A 25,602-nucleotide genomic window follows, 5' to 3' on the forward strand; every position below is an offset into this window, starting at 1 on the left:
CCTCTCCTGACCACCCCTCTTCTCCCCTTAGCGGTGTACTTAGTCAGTTGGCCAGTTCTGGCCCACTCTGTCTCTGGTGAATCCTCTCACTGTCCCTGCACCATACAGAACTGGCCTGAACTCCACTTCTGTATGCAAAAATAAATAAATCTTTTCAAAAAATGGTTACATGTACCTGAAGTGCAGCAGCCAGGACCCAACTTCACTATCTTTAAAATAAACAATCACCTTAAAGTTCTGTTTTTTTTTTTTTTTCATTATTCAGTTACTCATCTGACCTGAACTGGTGAATTGTTACTGAGGTAAGTGATATGGTTATATAACCCTGAAAAGGTTTTGCATTAAATATAGAACTCATGAGGTAACTGAAATCCATAGTACTCATATTTTTAGTACTAACCTTAAAGTGTAAGATAATCTGCATGTGTTATTTATATGAACTGTCTTTAGTAAATACAGAAAGTGTCTGCAATAAATTCTCTTTAGCAAATTTGAGAAATTGCCTTGTGATTTTAATTTGAAACGGGCAATTGATTTTATACTCATGATATTAAAGTGAAGGCTTAAGACTAATAAGTTAAGTTTGTAAACTGCTGTGATTATCTTAAGAGAAGCCTGGTACATAACAGGTGTATACCTGTTGGCTGCCAGGAGGCCTTTGTGAAAGTCTCATGATAGCTATTTCTGCTGCCTTTTGGCTATTACAAGGCCCTGTTGTTCCCTTTACCAGATGAGTCTCAACAGCCTAAGGACACAATAGTCAAAGCACAGATTCCCAGGCTGAAATTTTTAAATGCAAACTGTGCTAAAGGTTAGAGCAAAGGTCAGCAAACATCTGTAAAAGACCAGATTGTAAATATTTCACTTTTTGCAGTCCAGGACCCCAAATCAGTTACTCTATAGATATGTACATAATCATTTAAAATGTACTCATTAAAATAAAAACTGTTATTAGCTCTTGGGTGTTACAAAAAAGGAAACTGGACAGATTTGGCTCCTCGACCATAATTTGCTGAGTCTTACCCTTAAATTTAATAGGATATAAAAAGATAATAAAAAGGAAGGAAATACAGGGAGTAATATAGATTTCAGAAAATGCGATCTCCAAGTACAGCTCTCCAGAGTTCATGTAGGGTTTCCTGCATGCTTGTTCTTTACTGGAACTCACTTAAGGAGGCTTTGACGAGGGCTCACAACTATGGTAATGTTAATGCAGAGGGGTTAGGTTCTTCGAAAAAGTATTCCACCTCCCTACCAGCTCCTAAATTGTGTGGACTCCTTAAATGTGCTTATATTTTTTAAGTATAGAATGAAGCCTGGTGACCTGAGATAAGCAGCCTGGGGGTTCTTGAGTAATGACCTTTCGCTCAGTTCCTGCTTTACTGCTTAGTTCCTGGTAGTCCATGTACCGCCACCAGTGTTAACCATGAAGCAATCCCATGACTGTTGACCCTTTACTCACTCCTTGGTGTGCAACTGTACAGCTCACTTCTTGGTGTGTAGACATGTCATATATGACCATGTACAGCTGCCAATGCAAACCCACCTGGAACCTTCTAGAAACTAAAAGTGTATGCGTCTCTGTCTTCCTGCAAACAGGGCTCAGTCTTTGGGTGCAAATCTCCTGTGCCAGTACTGATACAATAAACCTGCTTCTTGTTAGTCCTGATGTCCAGGTTTCCTATGTCCATGCAACACTAGCATGTCAGTTGTTGTGCTGAGCTCTAGAATACAGCAGTGAGCAAGGTTGGGTCCCCAAAACAATGAGCTTCCTATTCAGTGGGAAGACTATTAAGCAAATTGTTAGTTCTACTGACATGTAGTAACCCTTCTGGTTGTAGGGATAGATGTACATAGGAAGCATCTACTGTACTCAGATTTTAGGGATTAGGAGAGCCTTCTTGGAAGACATAATGTCCAAAATGAAATCTGAGGGTGAGATGGGATTAGCAAGTGAAAGAACAGATTGAAACTTGGCATGGGTGAGGTTCCAAAGGAAAAAGGGGGTAATGGCATGGCTAGGGATTTGCAAGTGTTTTATGCTGACAATCAGTGGCTAACACCAAAGACGTGTCCTCCAACAAGCACCTGTTAGGCCCTCCCTGGTGGCGCAACAGGTTAAAGCACAACACTACAAAGTGACCTGTAGCTACTTCACTGTGAGTTGATCCCTGGTCCTGGAGGTGACCCACATGGCGCAGCAGACCTCTCCTGACCCGCCTGCTGTTCTCCTCAGCAGTGTACTCCATAGATCTGCCTTTTCTACTCTCCACTCTGTCTCTGGTGAATCTTCTCACCTTTCCTGCACCTCTTGCCTGTACCCCAGTATGTATAAATAAATAAATCTTAAACAAAATATAAAGCACCCATTATTGAGAAAAATCTATGCCAAAAGCAACAGTCCTACAAAACAGGAATTCTCCCATCTCAGCACTACTGCCACTTTGATGATTCTTTGTTGTGGGAGGCATTCCCTGAACACTGTAGGATGTTTAGCCACATCCCTGGTTCCTATCCTATAGATGGCAATTGTGACAACCAAAAATACCTCCGACATTGTTAAATGTGCTTTTGCCCATATCACCACATTTAAGAGATTAACAGAATAGAGTGGTATTGTTTCCATTTAGTGGCTTTCATTAAGCAAGCTAGACAGCTAATGAAGTTGTGGCCAGGATTGATAGAACATAGGTGTCCATTTCCACATCGCCATCCAGGTGTATTTACTGTACTCATCTAAAAGCCTACACAGAAAGCTAGCTTAGGGGAAAGTTGAAAGCAAAGAATAGATGTAAAATTAGTGATATTCAGCAGGGATTGGCATTGAGTTGATTTATTTATAGGCTTATAGCTTTTTTTTTAAAAAAAGATTTATTTATTTATGCATATAGGACTGGAGTACAGGCCAGAGGTGCAGAGGACTCAATAGTGACAGAGTAGTGAGCATAACAGGCAAATTGATGAAATACACCACTAAGGAGAGCAGCAGGAAAGTCAGGAGAGCTCTGGCATGTGGGTCACCTCCCTGGCTGGGGATCCAACTGCTGAAGCAGCTGGGGCAAGCTTCATAGTGCCTCGCTTTAACCCTTTGTGCCACCAGGGAGGGCCCCAGCTAACCACTTTATTGTTGATGTTCTTGTTTCTTTCTTTCTTTCTTTTTTTTTTTAAAGGTTTCTTTTATTTATTTGTGCATACAAGCCCTGAGGTGTAGACCAGAGGTACGTGGGGTGGGGGGTGAAAAGACTCACCAGAGAAATAGTGGGGAGCAGAACAGTGGGATCTACTGAAATGCATTACTGAGGGGAGCAGTGGGAGGGGCAGGAGAGGTCTGCTGCCCATATGTAGGTCCCGGGCCTGGGATGGAACTTGTGCTGTAGTGGCTGTTGATAGCTACATAGTGCTGAGACTTAGCCCCTTGCTCTGCCAGGGAGGCCCTGGTATTCTTATATCTAAACTAATTATGATGATGTAATCAACTTATCTCTGTTTACATAGTGATTTCCAACTGTGAATCAAAACTTTTGTTTGGAGGGGCTTCCTATACACTGTGTGTTTTCTTGATGGGTACTACCATTTATTTTATAAGGACTCTAAAATTTTTAGAAACTTCGTTTACTCATACTTGAAAGGTTGGAAATTAAGTATTACTGAATATTAAGTAATACCAAATATAAATGGCTAAATATTATATGTATATTGCCAAGGATTATGTATATATTAGCCCAGACTGGTAGAACATAGGGTAATAGTAGAGTTTGAGTGTCTAGAGGATTTATACAGTCCTTTACATGTCCCACACAGTTGTGTTCCAGAAGGACTTGGCAAAATGAGACTGAGGCGGGGGCGGGGGGGCAGAAAAAAATCATGTAATTCTTTCCCAGCTGTAGAAGAAAAGCACTCCAGTGACTCCTTCACTGCTGGAGATTCTATTTGCCATTATGGCATTGTTCAGTGATACTTCAAATGCATCCAAATTGTATTTATTTCAACACACTGTGTGGGTAAAATCCAGACTCATTTAGGTCATGTTAGAGAAAAAGAAAGGGTTTATTTAAGCCTGAAACGGGGCTGAACTGAAGAAATAGTAGAAAAGAATGTGGAAGAGATGGCTCTGGACCCTAGTTTTTATAAACCAGGTACCTCTTGGACCTCCAAGCCTCTCATCTGTGAAATGGAAACAGCAATCCTTTTGCTCAAAAGCGCCATTGACTGTCGAGATTTATGGAGAGACATTATGCATCAGTAGCTGTAGATTTTACACTTAAGTATTTGCTTTTTGACTCATCAATTCTACTTCTAGGATTTTTTTTTTTAAAGATTTATTTATTCATACAGAACTGGATACAGGCCAGAGATGCGGAGGGTGAGAGGATTCACCAAGGACAGAGTGGGGAGCAGAACAGGCAGATCGACAAAGTACATGCTGAGGGGAGCAGCGGGCAGGTCAGGAGACGTCTGCCACGCCAGTGGATCTCCTCCGGGACAGGCGGGGGTCGAACTCATGTGGAAGTGGTTTTAGCTTCTTACTGCAGTGCTTTAACCCCCTGCGCCACCAGGGAGGGCCCTACTTCTAGGAATTTATTCTGAGGCTACTACAAGTTCCCCAGTCAAACAAAATATGCAAACACTTATAAATTATACATCACCAGTTGTCATGGCAAAATATTGCAGACACTTACATGCCACATGTGTGAGTTTTCTATTGTTGCATAGTACATTACCACAAATGTAGCATAAAGCAACACCTATTTCCTAGCTCCTTGTTCTATAATCAGAAGTTGGGCATGGTGTGAACTGGTGTGATCCATTGCTCTGGGTATTATAAAGCTGAAATGGAGGTGTTGGATCGGCATAATTGTTGCCTGAGGCACATCTTTATTATTGACAAAATTTAGTTTTTAGAGGTGGCAGGATTTGGTGCCATCAAGGGCTACTCTCAGTTCCCAGAAGTCATCTGTATTCTTCATCATGTAACTCCACCATCCTCAATCTGTCACATGAACCCCTTCTTATGATTTGAAGGTCTGACTTCCCTCTGTAAACAGCTATAGAAAGCCCATTGCTTTTACAGAGCTTGTGTGATTAGCTCAGGCTCACTGGACAATGTCTCTATCCGAGGGTGATGGATTTGTGACTTTAACACAGATGTAAAATTTTTTCACAGCCTACTCTAGGTTAGTGTTTAAATAACTGTGAGATGGTGTGTGTATATCTGGAACCAAGAATTCTTTTGGGCCTATTTAGAATTCTGCTTATTACACCAGAAGAAGCTGAATAAATATCCTCTGTCCAGTCACATAGTAGAAGATTATGCTGTAGTGATAAAGGATGAGAAAGAGCCTCTGTGAATAGCCTCTAGAGTGATTTCTAGGGTACACTGTTAAATGTTATGGGTACATATAAGAGGAGATTTATAGTTATGTGGGAAAAGCAAGGTAGAATAAAGTTCATTCAATTTTATATGAAAAAAGAGGAGACATAAGGAAAAATACACATGGCAGATTCCCTTAGTGGTCACTGCCTCTTGGCATTCATTCTCTTGTATAATCCTTTCCTCTTTAATGTGGGCTGGACTTAATGATTTACTTCTAGTGAATGGAATAGAGTAGAATTAGATGGATTAACTAATCCATCTAATTTAATCACTATTAAATTAGGCTCCAAAAAGACTGTGGCTTCTATTTTGAACTCTCTCTTTATTCCCTTTCTCTAGTGCAAGCAAGCTGCCATGCTGTGAGTAGTTTTATGACATATTCATGATACAAGACACTGGCATTCTAGTTGTTGTGGGTTGAATTGTGTGTCTCAAAAATAGTGAGGTTCTAACTCACCTGGTACTTGTGAAAGTGACTATTTTTGTAGATATTAAGAAGTGGCCATACTGGACTAGGATGGACTCTTCCTCTAACAGAAGGAAATTTGAACACAGAGACAAAAGAATACTACATGAAGGCAGAGGCAAAAATTGGAGTTATGTAGTCGCAAGACAAGGAATTGCAAGGATAGTCGGCAGCTGCTAGAAGGTAGGAGGGAGATAAGGAAGTATCCTCCTTGAGGGCCTTACAGAGCATGACTGCCAATATCTTGATTTTTGGATTTTTTGCTTTTAGAACTGTGAGAGAATAAATTCCTGTTTTTTTTTTTTTTTTTTAAGTTATCCACTTTGTGGTAATTCATTACTGCAGTCCCAGGAAATTAATACACTGGCCAGTGCCCAGTGAGGACCAGAGGCTGCCAACAGCCATGTGATTGAGCTTGAAAAAAGATCTTCAGAGCCTGATCAAGTATCAGGTTGAGTGAGCTTGGAAGTGACTCCTCCTCTAGTCAAGCCTTGATGTGATTGCAGCCCACTGCCATGTGGAACCAGAGATACTTGCCTTAGCCCCTTCTGGGTGTCTCACCCACAGAAACTGTAATTGGTGTTCCTACTGAAGTTTTCTAATTTCCTACTAAAAGGAACTAGGGTTTCTCTCTAGGGCAGAGAAATGCAATGAGACACAGTTGGTTTTACATCAAACAAGCAACAAAGTGCTCAGAGATCGACAAGATAGATTTAAGGTCAAAGGAGCAGGTAAAGGAGACTTAGTGGCCAAAAAGGCCATTTTTCCACCAAAACAAGCAATGGCATTTAATTACAAGAATGGCATTAAATTGGATGAAAAAGAATGTAGAAGTTCACACATAACTAAAAAGGAGGAGGGAAGGGAAACTTAAAGGTATGTTTGTGGTGAGATCTGCCAGATAACCTTGGCGAAGTGATGGAACTTTGCATCATGGATAATGGGATAAAGTGACACTGCCTTCCCATGTGTAACAATGGGAGGCACACAATATCCCGAATCTAATCATGAGGAAACAATTTGCTAAATCTAGAACTGGCTTGAACTTTTTTTTTTTAAAGATTTATTTATTTATGCATACTGAACTGGGGTACAGGCCAGCTGTACAGGGATACAGGGGCGGTGAGAGGGGTCACCAGAAGACACAAGTGGGGAGCATAACAGGCAGACCACGAAGTACACTGCTGAGGGAAGCCGTGTGCGAGACAGGAGAGGTCTGTTGCACGGTGTGGGTCACCCGTCTGGCCCCGGATCCAACTCGTGCTAAAGCGACTGGGGCTAGCTTTAACCCCTTGGGAGTGTGAGGGGGGGGCTGCCTTGAACTTTTTAAGTACTTCCAAGTTATGAAAGATAACAAAAAACAAAACCCAACTAAATTCGTGTGGAAGACTAATGTAGTTCAGACTTACAAAATCCAAACGAATGTTTGAGTCTTGAGTAGCTCTGGAACTGAAAAAAGAAAAGTGTGTGTGTGTGCGCACAGTTTTAGGACAACAAAGGAAATTTAAATATGAACGCTACACTGGATATGACTAAAATGGTATTAAATTTCTTTCATGTGACAACAAAGCATTTAGAGGTGAGGCTGTGTCTCCTGAACTTTCAAATGTTTCAGAGGAAAAAACCTATCTCATGAGAGGAAATACAAATGCTTGAAATGTTGGCATTTAGATGAGGGTAATCTTCAACTGTCTGTGATCTTCAAACTAAAAAGTTGGGATTAAAAAAAAAACAAGTTTACTTCCTCCCAGTAGCTGAGGGAGGGAATCAGCATCTTGAGAAGGTTCATTTCCCGTGGTTGTCGGTGTATTCCTTGCTTCTCTTTCACCGAGGAACAGAGACACGATGCCGTAGGAGGTGTCACCCAATGCCGGGGTCCTCCATTCCCCTCAAGGGGTGAGCTAGCAGCCCGACGCCCCGCCCCTCCGCTGCCGGCGAGTCGCTGTTGTGGGCGTGATCACGGCAGTAGTCGACCAATAGGAGCCCAGGCTGTGGGCGGGGCCGCGCGGAGCGAGGCCACGGCGGGACCGCGCGCTGGCTCCTGGGACTCCCCAGTCGTTCGCCGGCCTCTTTTAGCCCTCGCGCCGGCGGTTGATTCCTGTCTCTGCTGAGCCCGAGTGAAAGGAGGGGCACGGTCGCCCTCGCCGCGTAAGTGCTCACCATCCGGCCCCCTCACCTGCTCCGGGGAACACGCTCCTCCTTTCGCCCACTCCCGCGCGGGGAACCTGCCAGCGCGTAACTCCCCGGCTTGAGGCCACGGTCCTCGGGAGCCGGGACGCGGCCGGCGCGTGCCGGGGCCGCCTCTGCGCTCGGGCTGGCCCGGGCTCGGTGGGGCTCGAGGCCCTGGGGCTGGGCTCCGTTTCATTGACTGCCGCTGCGTGCGTCGGGTTGCGCTGCACCCCGGCCCCCGGCCCCTGACCCCCAGTCCCCGACGCTCAGCTCCGAGCGGTTTGCGCTGGTTCGGTTACAGCGCCAGTGAGTCCCAGTGCGAGGCCCTACCTATTCTTGCAGCTCGGCGTGTGCGCCGGCGTCCTTCCCTCAGTGTGCAGCCCGGGCTTCAGCGCGCGCGGGGCTCCGGCAGGCGCAGTGCAGCGCTTCGAATTGCTCCTGGAACATGCCAGATTAGCTCACGTTTGAAAGGAGGGGTCATGCCGATATGCTCGGAAAGGTAACGTAGCTCAGGGCTTGACCGTTTTTCTAGGTGTAAGTGATTTCACTTAAAGCATTTGTAACCATTAGCATTATGTCTTTGCCAGAATGGAAACGGTCGGGACTACCATGCTTCATGGAGATGCTTGATGCTTCCACCGTGAGAAAAGTTACAAGCATGAGTCCTGGTCTTTTGTGACTTTGGGCTTAGTTGACTCATAGGGAATGAGATTTGATTTCTAAAACGGCTTTCAAATCCAGTGTTTCATAGTTCTGCTGTGAGCTTGCTTTTCTTCTGTAGTTTAACAAAGGGTGGGACATAGGAAATCAAGAAAGGCAGCCCTACAGGGGAACAAAAATTTGTAAGTATGCAAATGTTTGGAGACCGTGATTACAGTTTAGGACTGCAGATTTTAAACGGACACAAGTAAAATCGAAAGAATTGGTCCAATTTATTACATAAGAGAAACCGGGGAAGCTTTAAAAAAGTTCCAACAGCAATTATTTGTTCTTACCTTCTCTGCACCTGTGCAAATGAGGTAAGGAGCAGAGAAATACTAAGAAAATGTAGTAGAGAGGGTATGTAGCTTAGCATATATTTTAATTTGTATAGACATTCCCACACAGGAAACACTTTAAAAAACAGAAGGTTTTGCATACCCCCTGCAGGAAAATCCTGCCTTTATTTTGAATAAACAGAATTCTTTAACCCTTCCCCATCTATATATAATTATATATAAAATTTTTGCATGGATATTTTTAGGCAACACTGAAAAATAGCTTTTGCTTTGTGTATATAGAGATCCGTGCGGGTCATTGTGCTTTTTCAGGGAGATTAGTTTGAGAACTTCACAGCTCTGTGACTAGAAAAACACACTTTTCCTCTGAGTCTGTTTTTCTTCAATTGTGAAATGTTGCTTATGATACATACTTCATGAGGATCACATAAAATCCTTTTTATGGAAAACAGCAGTGCCTGACCTAAGAGATATTTAATAATGGCAGTTCACGTGCCCTTGGCACCAAAGAGAAGTGGTCCCTGGGTTTTGGGCTCATTGGAGGGTATGGCCTAAAAGGAGGGCAGAACCAGACGTGATAACAACCTGCGCTGTGCTGCCATTGAAGTTCTGCAAAGTTGTACTCCTTTACCTAGATCTCAGGCTGACTTGTTGCCCCAACACAGGATTATTAAGGATAGGTCAGTCTCCCTGACCATTGGTCTGTCAATTCTAGACTGGGATTTCCCCTTCGAAGTTAAGGACTGTGTGTGAAGAGAAACCTGACAGAGAGTCAAAAACAATTGTTTTTTAATTGAACAGAGATTTCAGCCCAAGATAACTAAAACCTGATCATAGTTTGGAATGACCAGCACCTCAATCGCCTCCTTTTCCAGTCTTAGCTAGTATCTCTTGGAATGTTTGCCCAATTGCTGATGTTCTTTGGTTGTTATTTAAACCAAATTTTCCTTTCTTTCACTCAGCAAACATTAACTTGGCTTGAAGGCACAGCGGTCAGCTGCTCAGGCTTAGTCTCAGCATTCAGAAAGGAAAAGAACCTAAATGTTACTTTTACCTTCTTCCTAGTTAACTTCTGTGTGGAACACAGGTAACTGTAGAACATTGTAATTGAATAAAAAGTACTTTTGTCTAGTTTAACCAGGGATGTGAAAGTGGGTTCTCATTTGTGGGAGGTAAGTTTATTGGGATCGCACATACAGCTGATAGCAGCTGATGGGTGTGTGCTCCATCCATGATTCAAAACCATGGCGGGGTGGACTGTGGGTGTTTTGCTGGTGGGTGTGGTGTAGGGAAGAGTTCTGAAGGAGAGATCCAATACCTCTAAAACCAGTGTTGTAAACCAATGTTACCTCAATTAAAAAAAAAGAAAAAGAAGCAAACAGTGAAGGCAAGTCCTCAACTACTAGAGCTCTATTTGAGTTTGTACATGTGCGTAAAATACAGGACTCTTGGGTTTAAATCTGTGTAAAAAATATTAAAAATGACAGAAGAAAAGATAGCCATGTGTCATTAAAACTAGCAAAACAAAAATGGTAGCAGGAAATCAAAAAGTTAATCAGTGATAAGGCATGAGGTCATATGACAAGTGTTTTAAAAATGGTTTGTTATAAAATTAAAGATCAGTTATGTTTCTCACAAGTTTTTGCTTACGTTTTAGAGGATATTTTTCTGTGTGTGTGTGTTTACATATAGGTACATATATGTATAGGCATACATAGTACAGATGCAATACAGATGTAGGAAAATTAGTATATAAGACAAGTAAAAAGAATCAGCTAAAATATTATCTATAGTTAACTACTTAATAAGTAGTAAAATAAATATTCCAAGGTACAAATTGACCATTAGTTATTTAAGTCACTGATTTTTCCAATAACAGCATAGATTTATGGGTTTTCGAGTCTTCCTTCAGGAGGTGGGGCCCTGAGCGCTCTGTATTTTTTAAGGAGTACCACATTCAGGCTAAGAACTACTTAAAAAGATCCCTCTATTCTACATAGATGCTTGATACATATGTAGTATTATGATCAAGTAAATAATCGTGGAGGCCTTGGAGTGGGGAGAGCAGGTGGTTAATGATTTTCTTTTGGGGTGATAATTAGAGGTGGTGGGTGCATCACATTGTGAATGTATTAAGTGCCACTGAATTGTCACTAAAATGGCTTTGTATAATATTTCAGTAAAACTAAAAAAAAAAAAATCATGAACATTGTCCTATATGGTGGGAAGGTTAATCATTGCTGTTTAGATTGTCTATCTTTGGAATACTGTATTTTCTCTTTAAGACTAAGCACATTTTTGTTGGTTATAAGATGTGTCCTATTAGTAATTTTTGAAAGCTGCTTGTAATATTTTCTTTTTCATTGAAATGTTGTCACTCCTTTGTGACTCATTATGTACAGCTCCGGGTGGGAGCACGAAAAATACTGCATTTGGGATTGAGGACAGTTGTGTTCTTCATCTTGTGGCCTTGGGCAAGTCCTGAGACTGGGTTTCCTGGTCCTTCTGTCCTCTTGAGGAAATCACTGGAATCTGTATTGGCAAGTTACAGTACTTCCACATGTCATTATTTTGTAGTTATTGTTTTTTTTTTTTTTAATTTGGATTCAGTAAAATCTAAGGGTTGAGGAAGTTATCCTTGAATATTAAATGGCTTGCTGGAATTATTACTAATGTGTGGTAAATAATAACTTAGGCCTCCCTGGTGGCATAGGGAGTAAGTCTCAGCACTATCACCATTATGGCCTGAGTTCTATCCCAGGCCAGGGAGCTAACTCACATAGTGCAGCAGACCTCTTTCTGTCTTCCCTGCTGCTCCCCTTAGCAGTGTGTTTCTCAAAATCTGTCCTGCTCCCAAATCTATCTCTGGTGAATGTTCTTACCCTCCAAACCTGGCCTGTACTTCTACCTGCAAGTAAAAACATCTTTTTAAAATATATAACTTTTAAAATTATCAGTTACGAGTTTTGCAAACCTAAGAATCAGCTTAGTCCATATTACTAAATGTTTTCAAGGATTATGTGCAACTTGAGAATTTTGATGGGGGCAGAGCTTAGTGTTTGGTACTGAAATATATAGAAAGTGTGTGATAACTTTCAAATTCTATTCTTTGAAAGCTTTCTGCCAATTTTCATTGTAACCACTCTGAATTTGGTTAATGTCCATAAATGAGGAATACCCGTTTGTTATTTTAGATTTCCCTTAGGTCCCTTTTATTTTCTCTTGGTTTAAGCAAATAGCTTGGCCCTATTGAGACTGACATTCTTGGCAGTGACTTGTGTGGTAGATCTCTCCTGGAAATGTAGACTTGAAAAAACCCTAAAATTAAAACTTTCAGTGTAAAGTCATTGGCCTTTGTGCTTACTAATAATGACTATAGTAAAATTAGGAATTTTATTTTAAACTAACAGTAATTATTGCTAATACATATATACAAAGTGTGTTAATTTGCTTGTGCTTCAACTCTTAACCCATACGAAGCCAGGCTTACCAGTGAAAATGACATAAAACTGTAAAACATAAGGCATATGGGCAGTTGGCTGTGGCAGGTATGCATTGTTGGGAGTGACCAAAGATTTACTGGCAAGGACTGAATTAGGGTGGTAATGAATTGAGTCTTGCATCCAAGCTTGATAAGGTGGTAATAAACTGACCTTGCATCCTGGATGGGACTGGTTGAAGGTGATAAGAACTGGGCCTCACATCAAGGACACAGCGATGAGTCACCCCTTTGAAATCTGAGTTTAGGACCTAGATAAGAGACCCTTCCCCTTTTTTTGTGTTGGCAGTAGCTGCAGACCCCCCCTTTGGAGCTCTGCCTTAGCAGCTGTCCATGAGCATTAAAACTTTACTAGCTCAGCCTTTCTAGCTCCTGTCTTTCTGCGCTAGTCACAAAAGTTGGGACAAAATATGCATATGTTTCACAGTGAGTGAAGACCTGTTAGGGAAAAGGAGGTGACATTTGTTGAGTATCTTTTAGTGTCAGGTTTTATAATATGTATTTAATCCCTGCTATACGCCTAAAATACTAGGCATAAATTTTATTTAGTTTAGTGGACTGTACCCCTAATTGGCTGCTTTGATGATGAATATCTATGAAGACGAAACCCAGAGGTTTACAGGAACTTCCCTAAGAAGGAAGAGGTATGACTTTGACACTAGAGAGCCTCTTTCCTTCTTACATAACAAGTTGCCTCCCAGCAGTTAAGGTAACATTGAGAAGAGAGAAGGCGGCTAACAGAATATAAACTGGAAGTATGTTTTACTAATTTTAAGTAGTTTCACTGTGTGACAGTGCTTTGCAACATTTTTCTACTCCACTGCACCTGAGGGATTCAGTTGCCTCCCTTGAGGAACTCACTAAAGTAGTGGAAACAAATAGCAAATAATTACTGAGTGAAGAACAACTTTATGATGGAACTACCCAAGAAATACTCTCCATGTACTACATTGAATGCACACTCACTTGTCAAAATATCAATTTATTTGATAACCTGAATTACTGAAGGAGAATTAAGATAATTATAAATAAAAAAGTGAGCATAGTAGTTGGTGATTTATTGGGTTTATTGTATACTAGGTTTTTTTTTTTTTTTTTAAGGCAAAGCTTGCCTTGATTGTGTGTGTGTGTGTGTGTGTGTTGGGGGGATATGTTCAGTGATAATGATGTGGTCTTTTTGAGTTTGGGATCCTTGGGTTTACTCTGAGTGGCACACGGTGAGATTCTTCACAGAGACTCAGTTATATTTAAAGAGGAAGTTTATTAGAAAGAGACAGGAGAGGAAAAGACACTTGCATAGGTGCAAGTGGGCAGGAAGAGCTGTCCCAAACGGGACAGGTTTACAGAGACCTGCATGGTTGCAGGCAGGCGGCCTTAGGAGAGTGTCCTCTACTGAGGGAGGTCAGTGCAGAGAAGGCCCGGCATGGTACAGGTCACAGGCAGGCAGGAGGCTGCTGCCCTGCAGAGGGAGAGCCGGGTGGGAAGAAGCACCTGCATAGGCACAGGTGGGCAGAGGGGCAGTGCCCGGTGCTGGTGGAGCGACGGCCCTGATACAGACAGCTTCTCTTTGGGAGGGGCTCACTCCTGGTGAGCCTAGGTTTGTTGGCTTTGAATAGAATCTGAGAGGATCGGATATTCCCCGGTGAGCTCCAACTCCATCTCCATGTCCTTTTCTTCACCTGGGCACCAGGCATCCGCTTTGGTGCCTGAGGACCTTGATGTTATGGCTGTGTCAATTGCTGCACTAGCCCCTTTTTCCTGTCCCCTTTGTATGATTCAGTCTTATAATGCCTCCCCTGCATTCCTTTCTCACCAAATAGTATCTGGTGGTATCCTCCAAATGGAACACAAGTTTAAAGAAGAAACTGCCCATAATAATTTTGAAACTTCTTAATTTTTTTTTTCCAGGACAAAGCCTACTGGAGACAATGTTTCTATGAGTCAAAGGAGAAGGGACAATAGGGAGAATGACAGCCCTCAACTGGAAGCCTTTCGTCTATGGAGGGCTGGCCTCCATCACCGCTGAGTGTGGTAAGGAGCCCAGGGTGTTGGAGGCAGTTTGCTTGCTACTTGTGATAAAGTTTAAAACTTAAGGCCGCTTTTTGGTATCCAATTGAGAATGGGATTAAATAAGCACAGAATGGGAAGTCATAAAACATAATATCAGAATTCAAAATTTCCTTCTTTCAGTATGCTTTTAAGACAAAAATGTTGTTTTGGCTACGTACTAAGAGTTTAGGGTTCGAAATTTAGTGGGCAGAAAGTTGAACTTATCTGCCAAACAGAAATTTTATAACTGATTTTCCATTTACATCTGTTCCACTTTGCCATTGTTAACAAACTTGGCTGCAAAGAGATTTGAGGGGCAAAGGTCCTCTCTGAGACCTGTTCAGCTGATTGTCATTATTCAATCCCTGTTTGATATATCAAAGCCCCATCCTATTCACAACTTCCTCACTAGTTGAATTTCACATCAGATCCCATTTGTGCCTTTGTTTCTTGATTTCTCGAGTAATTTAGTCAACACATGTTGACTGAGCAGCTGCCAAAAGCCATTTGCTGGTTTGGACACTATCTGTTCCCAGGGCTCTAGTCCCTGCTCTCCTGGGGCAAGGGCTGCCCAGAGGAGGCCATGCAGACCAGGGCTGAGGGGCTGAGGCACATTAACCACCCACCACCACCACTGCCTTGGGCTTCTGTTCTAGACTCTCCCAGAGACACAATTCATCAGCTTCACTGAGGATAGACTTTATATATATGGGGCAACTGGTAGATACTCCATCAAACATTTTTACCTGTATTAACATAATTACTTTTAGAGTGTGAAGCACAAAGTGAAAAACTTCAGAAAATGAACTTTTACTTCTTTATTCATATTGAATCTGATTTTAACCTTCAATATGTAAAAAATAGTAACTTCTGTTTAAAATGAATTTATTTTATTTATTTATGCATACAGAACCGGGGTACAGGCAAGAGGTGCAGGGGAGGTGAGAGAATGCACCAGAGACAGAGTGGGGATCAGAACAGGCCTACTGACAAAGTACACTGCTGAGGGGAGCAGCGGGCGGGTCAGGAGAGGTCTGCCGTGCCATGTGGGTCACCTCCAGGGCTGGGGAATCGAACTCCCACTGAAGTAGCTATGGCTTGCTTGCAGTGTTGTGTTTTAACCCCTTGCACCACCAGGGAGGGCCCTAAAATGAGTTTCTTATTTGTATGTATCATTCCATGTGTCCACTTTCTACAGCAATGCAAACTCCTCAAATTTTATGTAGAATAAAATGAAAAATGATAAAAATATACATGTTTTTGCTTTTAAAAATCTTTTGGTTCCAGTATTTTTTTAGTAGAGAAAGTATTACAATGTTTCTACCACATTTTACTATTTATAGTCTGAATGTCTCCTTAGTAATAGATTACAGTATATCCTTTATTTATTTGAATTTCCTTTTAAAATTTTAAGGTACATTTCCAATTGACTTAACCAAGACACGGCTCCAGATTCAAGGCCAGACGAATGATGCAAACTTTAAGGAAATTAGATATAGGGGAATGTTACATGCTTTAGTGAGGATTGCTAGAGAAGAAGGGTTGAAGGCACTGTATTCAGGGTAAGTAGACCTTTGTGCATTTATATTTTATACTTGACCTTTCAAATGAGTAGACTTAATACTAAGATTGAGAAAGGAAAAAAAAAAACAAACTGGAAGTATGCTGAAAAGAAAAGGTAGAGTGGTAGATTTTTCTTTCTATCTTCTGTTTTTTTAAGATTTATTTATGCATATAGAACTGGAATACACGCCAGAGATGCAGGGGTGGTAAGAATGATTCACCATAGACAGAGTGGGGAGCAGAACAGGCTGACTGAAAAAGTATACTGCTGAGGGGAGCAGCGGGTGGGTCAGGAGAGGTCTGCCATACCATGTGGGTCACCTCCAGGGCCAGGGATCAAACTCGATCTGAAGCATCTCCAGGGAACTTAATGTTGCTATGCTTTAACCTGATGTGTCACCACGCAGGTTAGAGTGGTAGATTTTTCATTTTGACTTTATATATACTATATGTATGTTATGCTATAAATGTGGTAAAACTCTTTGATAGCCAAACATAGAAATAATAATAAAATTATGTTTGCTTTTTAAAAGTCCCAATATTCAGTTTTTTACTCTGAAAATAGCACTCTTCTCCTATGGCTATTGTGAATTTCTGAGATTTTTGCCATATTGAAATGTCATAGTGTTTCTCATGGGTATAGTGTTGTAGACACAGGATAGAAAGTGAATAAAACAGGACCCTTCCTGTGTCAGAAAAGTAGCTTGCAGGGAAAAGAACTGATTTCCAAACAACAAAAAAATTTGCATGATTTAAATAGAGATTAATGAAGGTGCAACTTAAGGATGAAGGGAACAAATGAAGGATATTGAAGTATCTAAAAACTGAGAAAGTGAGAAAGTGTTTTGTTATCAACCGTGGGGCCAAAGGGACGAGGATAGTAAAAATAGTTTTAGACTGCTAGGGCCAAACCTTGAGGGAACATTTAAATAGTAGGTGTTAAGGGATGTGCCTAGAAATGCCTCTATTTCTTTCATTTACCTCCTTCAGGCAGGGGAGCCTGGTACTGTATTCCATAGGCACCAGCCTCTTAGTGCACAGTAGGACAGAAGGTTGAGACATGATGTGGAGGACAGATGGCAACTGTCCTGTAGGAACTGTTGTTCTGTGGAGGCAGCAGACATGTGAACAAAGAATTGCAATGGAGTCTGATTAAATACTAGAGCCTAGCAGAGGCAGAGCATCAGTCCTGACTGTGGGGAGAGCAGGAGTTTACAGGAAGCTACGCAGGCTAGGAAGTGCTGGATTTGATCTTGAAGGATTAGGAAGAACTAGCCAGATGAAATTAGATGAAAGTGCAGAAAGGTAGGAGTACAGATGCCACTGGGGTCTGGGAGGGTAACCTGAGTGAGAGGAAATAATGAAACAAGTCCCCTAAGGAGGTAGGAGGTTCACTGCAGAGCACCATGGAAGAAGGTTCGATGCCTATAAGAGGCCAGATTTCACCAAAGGCTTTGTATTGAGAGAGGAAAGCCTTTCATTTTTAACATGGATGGGCAAGTAGAACTTCACGTCCACTTACACTTTCATTGATGAGGCTGAATTTTCATTTGGTGAACTAGTAATATGTGCATATATTTAACTGAACCTATCTATATTTATTGGATTTTAACTATTAAGAAATGTGTCTTAGTGTAGTTTCATTATGGAACACAAATATGTGGTCCTATGGCCTTGTATAGATCTGTTAAAGCATTTTAAGAACTTCTTTTTAGCCCTCTGTATATTGATTTGACAGCATTGCACCTGCGATGTTACGCCAGGCTTCCTATGGCACCATCAAGATAGGTACTTACCAGAGCTTGAAGAGATTATTTGTTGAACGCCTAGAAGGTGAGGGGGGATTTTTTTCTACTTGTGGGCAGGAGGTGGGTTGTTAGTCTTTCTGCTTGGTTTTGAAGAGAGCTGCTTTAGCTTACTTGTGAGTTTATTACTGCTGGGAAGCACTCTGGGTGTAACAAATTGTGCTCAAAGCAAGCCAGTTTTCAATTGATGTTAGGAAAGTAACATTTAAAAGGAGCACTATTATGTTTTACTTAGTTGTGCTCATCTACAGAATGTCTAGATGAGAGGATTTGTTACAGTTCTAGCCAACTTAACATTTTCTGAAATCATAGAATCATCACCTGTTTTTTGGGAAACAATGAGTGGATGCTATAGAATTAAGAGCTCTGAGTTCTAATACTCTATTGCTGGTTGATTCTGTGACTTTGCTTTAATCCATGTAACTTTTTTTTTTTAAACAGTGGGATGAGCACTAGGCTTTGGTATGTGAGAGTGGTGAACAGGGGCTTTGGATGCATTTCAGTATACTTAAGATTAAATATGTATGATGTGCTTCAGATTTTTATCTCCTTATTCTCTCATAGGAGTGTATCTTTTTCTCCTATCAGATAAACCAGATATAAATCCATAGTCTGCCTTTATAGCCAATTGGATTGGTAGATGGTTCTTCACTCTGATAATTTACATTACTTTTAGATAACAAAAAATTTCCCTTTAACTAGTAAAATTCCTAATCCTTTTAAAATTTCTTGATTCATAAAGTATATTTCTTTGTTAAGACGAATAAGTGCTATATAAATGAATTTCACCTCTGTTTGAGTTATTCACATAAAGAACTTGGTATATATGAAAAGTTAAATAATACATCTTTGTTTACAGATGAGACCCTACTGGTAAATGTGGTATGTGGAATTCTCTCTGGAGTCATAGCCTCAGCCATTGCTAATCCAACTGATGTTTTGAAAGTAAGCAGTGCTGTCATGTTCTATAGATATATTTACCTTCCACACTTTGTTATTAAGAACAATTTAGATAATGAAAATCTTAATATAACATGCTCGGTATATATGTGAATCTGTTTATGGAGACTCTTCACTTACAAATATCCACCAAGTAAATTTCTCAATGATAAAGATAAGCTAAAAAGTAGAGTTCGTTTTTGGAGATGAAGATTTTGGTAACTAAACAAAGAAAGTTAGGCTTTGATATATTTGAATTTAATTTCTCATTGAAATCTCCCTTGTTTTATTGGTTTATTAAATATAGATAGGCTGCAACTTTTACATATACCTAGATTGTTCATTCATGACATGTCTGAATGTATTATGTTGTGCATTTATTTGGTTTTAGGAAATGCTAATGAAATACTAATAAATTTGCTTCGCACAATTAGATATAACAATTTAGATGACCTTGTTGACAATACCAGGCAGATAGCCTCTTTAGTCCTTTTTGAATAAGGCGAAGGAATAACTATTAAATGGAGGAAATATTAGGTATGAGTTGTGTTTTGGACCTTGTCAGGATATTCTCTTCCTCCTTCCTCCAATTACTTAAGAGAATTCACTGTGTTCTTTTACCAGTGGATATACTGTGTGCTTAGCATCCACAACTAAGTGAAACAGGACCCTACCCACAGAGAGTCATCAACTTAATAGATTCTTACAAGATTTCACACAGATTGTATTACGGTTCTCACAATGAAGATGCACATGTGTAAAAGCAGTTTTGTTATACTCTTTACCTTATGTTCGGGGTAAGAGTGCTAGAGCAAGTATCCAACTCCTATTAATGTCTTAAAACATGTATCAGGGCTTATAGAAAGTCTATTCCTGTATTTTGGTTTATTTTCTCATGTTAGCATGGCAAGAACCAAAGGTTCTTTGGTTTAAAGGTAATGTATTTGGTTCCCCAAACCAAAGTAAGCTACCAGTTTTTTTTATTTTGTTTCTTTTTTTAGTGAGGAAGCCTTTTTCATTTGAAAAATTCAGAAATCTCCTTTGTTTTACTACAGCAAAAGTTATTTTATTTATTTAATAATACAATATTTTATTTTTACATCATTTTGTGCCTTTTTTCTCTCTCAGTTGTTATCCCCATGGGCTTCCCACCACCAAATCACCCATGTGCTATCACCATAGTCCAGTGCACTTCCCTCCCCCCAACGTTTTTGATCCCATTCCATCCCTGTAAAATGTCTTTGGTATATAGTTGTTCATTATTGTTATTATTTTCTCGTCTTGTCCTTTATACTCCTGCTGTGAGTGAAACCACCCAGTATTTTTCCTTTTCTTTCTAGCTTATTTCACTAGCATGATCTTTTCCAGCTCCATCCATGTTACTGCAAAAGGCATGTGTTTTTTTTTAGTTGCTGAGTAATATTCCATTGTGTATATATACCACATCTTTTTAATCCAGCCATCTACGTTTGTAAATCAAGCAGCACCATGTCTTTGTTATTGTAAATAAAACATGGGGGTGCAGATGTCTTTTTGCATCAGTGTTTTTGTGCCTTTTGGATAGATACCTAGGAGTGGGATTGCTGGGTCATATGGAAGCTCCATTTTTAACGGTTTGAGAAACCTCCAAACAGTTTTCCATAGTGGTTGTAGCAAAAGGTATTTTTATGTTGGAATCTTGGTCACATGAATTACAAGGCTGTTGTAAATTCAAGTATATCAGAGTATGACAGGTATCATGTGTTTACCCCATGGCCAGCTGGCTTGCATGCTTTTGGTTCAGCTGATTGAAATAGTAGTGGTTTGGAGTAACTAATGTAAGAGATAACGCTTGCCCATTCTTAGTCCCGCCAAGTACATTGAATACTCTGATTAATTATATTAAATCTGTAGAATTACTATCAGATTTTTTTTTTCTTGCTTAGTAACTTATGCCATTTTCTTTCTTTTCAAATGACCATTAAAAAAAATTCTTTTTGGCACTTGATGAGCTCCTTTATGCAGGACTTTGGATTCTATTGAATGCTTTTTATTGATTCTGTGTTATCTTAGGATGAATCCTATACATTTTTAGATTGCTAGCATTATAAAAGTATTATGTTACAATTTTTCATTAGTGGTTATTAACAACAGATTGGATGATTTTTAGATGTTTACATTTGGGGGAGAAATGGGCTTGTTTTCTTCTCACGTTGGATTTTAAAATAATCTCCAGATTCGGATGCAAGCACAAAGCAACACCATACAAGGAGGAATGATAGGCAACTTCATTAACATTTACCAGCAAGAGGGAACAAGAGGACTGTGGAAGGTAAACTTGAAAAACAAATATGGGCAACTTTTCTGCCTGCTTGTATCTATGCAGGTACCTCTCTTTCTTTCTCCTCTTCCTAATAATCCTACCCTTTTTATATGTTAAAAAAAAATAAACAGATTCAACTGGCTTACTTAGTTCTTTACTTTTTGATTTTATTCTTTACTGTTTCCATTATTTTGTTTAATCTAAGTGGCATAATAGTGTAAGGCATGAAGAGTGGCATTTGCCTTGATGATCTCTTCTTCCTTTAACTCTGAAAGAAAATATAGGCCCTCCTTCATGGCATAGGCTGTAATGCTATCACTGTTGTGGCCTGAGTTCGCTCCCCAGCCAGGAAGCTAACTCATGCACAGATGACCTCTCCCATCTCACCTGCTGCTCCCCTGAGCAGTGCATTTCAGTAGATATGTGCCCTACTCTGTTTTCAGTGTATCTTTACCCCCTGCACCTCTGGCCTACACCCAGTTTATTAATTTGTTTATTTGTAAACAAACAAACAAATCTCTATAAAATGAAAATAGAGAAATAGATCATGATTTCAAAGTAACTGTTAAATAGTTTGTGTATAAGTCATTCTCTGAAGATCAGATAGTTTTGTTTTATAATTCTTATGGAATGATAACTTGGTTACAATAGAATGACGTTTGACCTGTATGGCTTCCCGGATCTTAAGTGAAGACTGTTATGATCAGGCAAGGCCGGGGATGGAGTGTCATTTACTAGTATTTGAGTGACTTGCAGTTCATAGAATAGACTCAAAAAGGTCACCCAGTATGATCCTCAGTATGAAGAAGGAAACCAGAGGCTCTGAGAGGTAATTTGTCTTGCCAAAGGCTAGCCAAGGTCATATAGTTAGCGCCTAAATCAGAAGTAAACCATAGGGCTTCTGACTTCTTATCCTCTGGTCTTTTCTGCTCTGTCACTTTACATCTCTATACCAGGAAAACTTAAAAATTGGTCATAGTTTTGGAGTAGAGCTATTGCATAATGGCAAGGCTTGTTCTGTGACACTCTTATTTGAAACTTTTTTATTCTTAATATTTTTACCCAGGGTGTGTCCCTTACTGCTCAGAGGGCTGCCATTGTTGTTGGCGTGGAGCTGCCAGTATATGACCTCACCAAGAAGCATCTGATTCTCTCAGGCTTGATGGGAGATACTGTATATACCCACTTCCTGTATGTTATGGGTTTTTAAAAAATTAATATTTTAGATATGCTTGAGTTTAGGGTATACACATGATACAAATTTATAGAAATGTAAAGAACGGTTACTGTAACATTTGTTTTCTCACAGCTGAAAAAGGATGGAAGTAAATTGGGAAAAAGAGTCCTCATCCTTTTACACAGATTGCCAATCTTAACAGGTTGATATGTATCTTCCAGGTATTTTCTATGAATATGCAAATATACCTACAAAAGGTATATTGGATGTACCTTTTTAAACAAATAAGATCATGTTTTACATTTCTTTTACTTTTTCTTTTTTCAGCTTTGGCAATTTAGTAATGCAATCCAGCTATCTTAATTACAGTAATACATCTACTTTAATAATTGCAGATTAGTATGGATATATCATAGTTTAATACATTTAAAGTCCATTTTGAGGGTCTTTGGCAATATTTGGAGACTTTTAATTGTTATTACAAGGGAGATTGATGCCAGGGATGTGGGTAACCTCTTACAATGTACAGGACAAACAACTACAGCAAAGAATTATCTGCTCCAGAATGTTAGTGGTACAGAGACTGAGAAATCCTACTTTAAGTTAGTTCATCCTAAGTATGGGTCTTTGTGAGACCGAAAGTTGAGTAGAACCTAAAATTCCTGGTGGGCATTATAGTGAGGAAATTTTTTTTTTTAACAACATGGCCAAAATAACTGAATCCTACTTATGGTGAAGAGATGTAATAGGTGGAGAACAGTACTTTATACTTCTGATTCTTTGACATTTCAGAACCTCAAAGGTATTAACTGAGCTAGAATTTCTTAGTCATTGTAAACGGTGCTGGTATTAAATTTTGTGCAGTTTTCTCTATATGAACATCATCTTTGACATATCACATTATACATTAGCTTAACATAGTTTGGAGGAGATGTGCTTCCTGTTTTTAATAACAGGATAAATAGCTCAGTGGTGGAACTTACAGTATTCCAATGGTATCTTACTTATAGTTCAAGCTTCACCTGCGGTTTGGCTGGGGCCCTGGCCTCGAATCCTGTTGATGTTGTGAGAACACGGATGATGAATCAGAGAGTTGTTCGAGATGGCAAATGCTCTGGATACACAGGTACCCTGGACTGCTTATTACAGGTGAGGGTGAATGTCTGTCTGCACAGGGTTGTGAATTTCTTTCATAGCCTGTTAGCTACCATGTTACCCTCTGAAGAGTTTATGATCATGATTTAAAACACAGGATTTAGAGCCAGACACATCTCTGGATTTGTCACAGTGATGTGATTGATCAAGATATAAATTTTCTATAGCTTAGTGAAATGGGACAATAATAGCAATTATGTATGCTTATGTAAAAATAAGGGAGGTAGTACCTATAAAGCAGTTAGTCTCCTGCTTGCTATAGTAAGTTCCAATTGTTAGCATAATTAATTCTAACAAGGACACTTTATGAAACAAGAAAATTTATTGTGATCATTTATATTCTATTGGATTACTTCAGTTGATGAGGGTGCGTGTGTGAATGTGTGAGAGATAACATGAGTGATGTGCTAAAGCTCTGAAGTAGTCCGTAGTTACTGCTACACAGCTGTTGAATCCCTGGAAGCTTTCCAAATGTGATCTAAAACTATTCCTTTTATGCAAAGGGCAGGGAGACTTCTAACAAAAGGCAGAATACTTCAGATTGGTAGGTGGCTGTTTTAATGAGCAAGGGAACTTTCTTACAAGGCTTGTTTTCAGTAACTGCAGGATAAGTACTGTCTCCCACTCTTCCAACTCCCTACCACAGAGGCCTTAATTGAGCCCAGTCACATAAACAATAACACATTTTCTCAAGACTGTAACCTTGAAGCAGCTTCTGTGAACCCACATTCCAAGGTACAAGGTTCCAGTATATTCCAAGAGGAGGGGATGAGATGCCTCCATTGTCTGGGTCTAGCTGTCCAGTCAGCAGATTGTTACGCAATCTTGTTAGCCTTCACCAAAAATGGGGCTTGCTTTTTCAAATAGAGAATCTAGATAAATATTTAAAAATGAAAGTTTCATATTTCTGTACCTCTGCTCTGCTATGAAGAGTGAGAAAGTTGGTATATTTTCTGCGATTATAAAGGTGTTACCTTCCAAAATTTATCTTCCTATTGAATCAAACTGGGATGAAAATCCTTCATTTAGATATACTTTCAAAGGAACACATCAATCTAATTGTAATTCTCAATTTAATACTGTCCTTGAGTGATCAGAGTTCCCCTACTAGATTGCTAGTAGCCAAAGATTTGTGGACTGCTTTTGTGACTCGCATTTTCTAGCGAATCCCTAGACTTCAGGTATTGCTTTGAAAGAAGCAAAGGTACAGATACACCTCAGAGACATCAAGGGTTCTTTTCCAGACCACTGCAGTAAAGCAAATATTACAAGAAAGTGAATCACGTGCATTTGCTTCCCTGCATAAAAAAGTTTATGCTACTATGGTCTTAGAAGCTTGTATTAGCGTTATGTCTACAAAACAAGGTACATACCCAAACTTGTTATTGCTTAGAATTTTGTTGCTAAAACGTTAGCCAGGATTATATATTCTTGGGAAAATGATGCTGATAGATTTGTTTCATGCAGGTTGCCACAAACATTCAGCTGTGAAAAGGACACAATATCTGCGAAAGCACAATAAGCTGAACTATTTATTCATTTTTACCCATTCAGCAACATGTAATAGTGGCACTTTGAATTCTATCTTTACCATCATTTTTTCACTACTTTATTTCTGACTTGCTAATGAGCCCAAATGGCATGGAGGCAAAGACTATGTGGGATTAAATCAGATTTCTTATTCATTCAATTGCTATTCATCTGCTTTGTTTGGGGGTATTTGACATGGAGCTTTGGTCTTCACCTTACAGAAACCTAAAGACATGAAAGCAGGCAAAGAGCAATGATGTCTTAGTCCTTCCAAACTGGGTTTTAGTTAAAGAAATATAATGAGTTCAGTATGGCTACTAATTGTTAATGCAGTTGATGCAATTGAAAAGTTGAAAGCTTACTTTTTTCTCCCTACCCGTTTATTACAGACGTGGAAGAATGAAGGGTTTTTTGCTCTATATAAAGGGTTTTGGCCAAATTGGTTGAGACTTGGTCCTTGGAATATCATTGTATCCTTTTCTGTTGCAGTAGATCTGAAAAAAAATGTAAAGAATATTGTTTGTGTAAATTACCAATTATTAATTAAATTTAGAAGTAGTTTCTATTCCTTTTGAT

At 39.8% G+C, this 25,602-nt stretch overlaps 1 protein-coding gene across 4 annotated transcripts in view; it reads left to right on the forward strand.

Annotated features, from left to right (window-relative positions):
- The first annotated feature begins 283 nt into the window (after positions 1 to 283).
- The window catches only part of SLC25A30 (solute carrier family 25, member 30), a 28,694-nt gene continuing 3,375 nt past the window's right edge, over positions 284 to 25,602 (forward strand). For 2 of the 4 annotated variants that reach the window (XR_001145343.1, XM_004680141.2), the window contains exons 1-9: positions 7,911 to 7,988; positions 14,415 to 14,537; positions 15,970 to 16,117; positions 17,857 to 17,951; positions 18,783 to 18,868; positions 21,078 to 21,173; positions 22,231 to 22,355; positions 23,352 to 23,490; positions 25,416 to 25,496. Coding sequence is in view for 3 of the 4 variants with exons in the window: in XM_004680141.2 (XP_004680198.1) it covers positions 14,474 to 14,537; positions 15,970 to 16,117; positions 17,857 to 17,951; positions 18,783 to 18,868; positions 21,078 to 21,173; positions 22,231 to 22,355; positions 23,352 to 23,490; positions 25,416 to 25,496 (834 nt within the window). In the remaining variant the exon portion in view is untranslated. Of the gene's footprint in view, positions 303 to 7,910; positions 7,989 to 8,351; positions 8,509 to 14,414; positions 14,538 to 15,969; positions 16,118 to 17,856; positions 17,952 to 18,782; positions 18,869 to 21,077; positions 21,174 to 22,230; positions 22,356 to 23,351; positions 23,491 to 25,415; positions 25,497 to 25,602 lie in introns of those variants that run through there. The other 2 variants (XM_012723376.1, XM_012723377.1) reach the window with 2 other exon arrangements.

Source organism: Condylura cristata, unplaced genomic scaffold, assembly GCF_000260355.1.
Source record: "Condylura cristata isolate star-nosed mole 26May11 unplaced genomic scaffold, ConCri1.0 scaffold00010, whole genome shotgun sequence".
In the NCBI taxonomy this organism is placed as follows: Eukaryota; Metazoa; Chordata; class Mammalia; order Eulipotyphla; family Talpidae; genus Condylura; species Condylura cristata.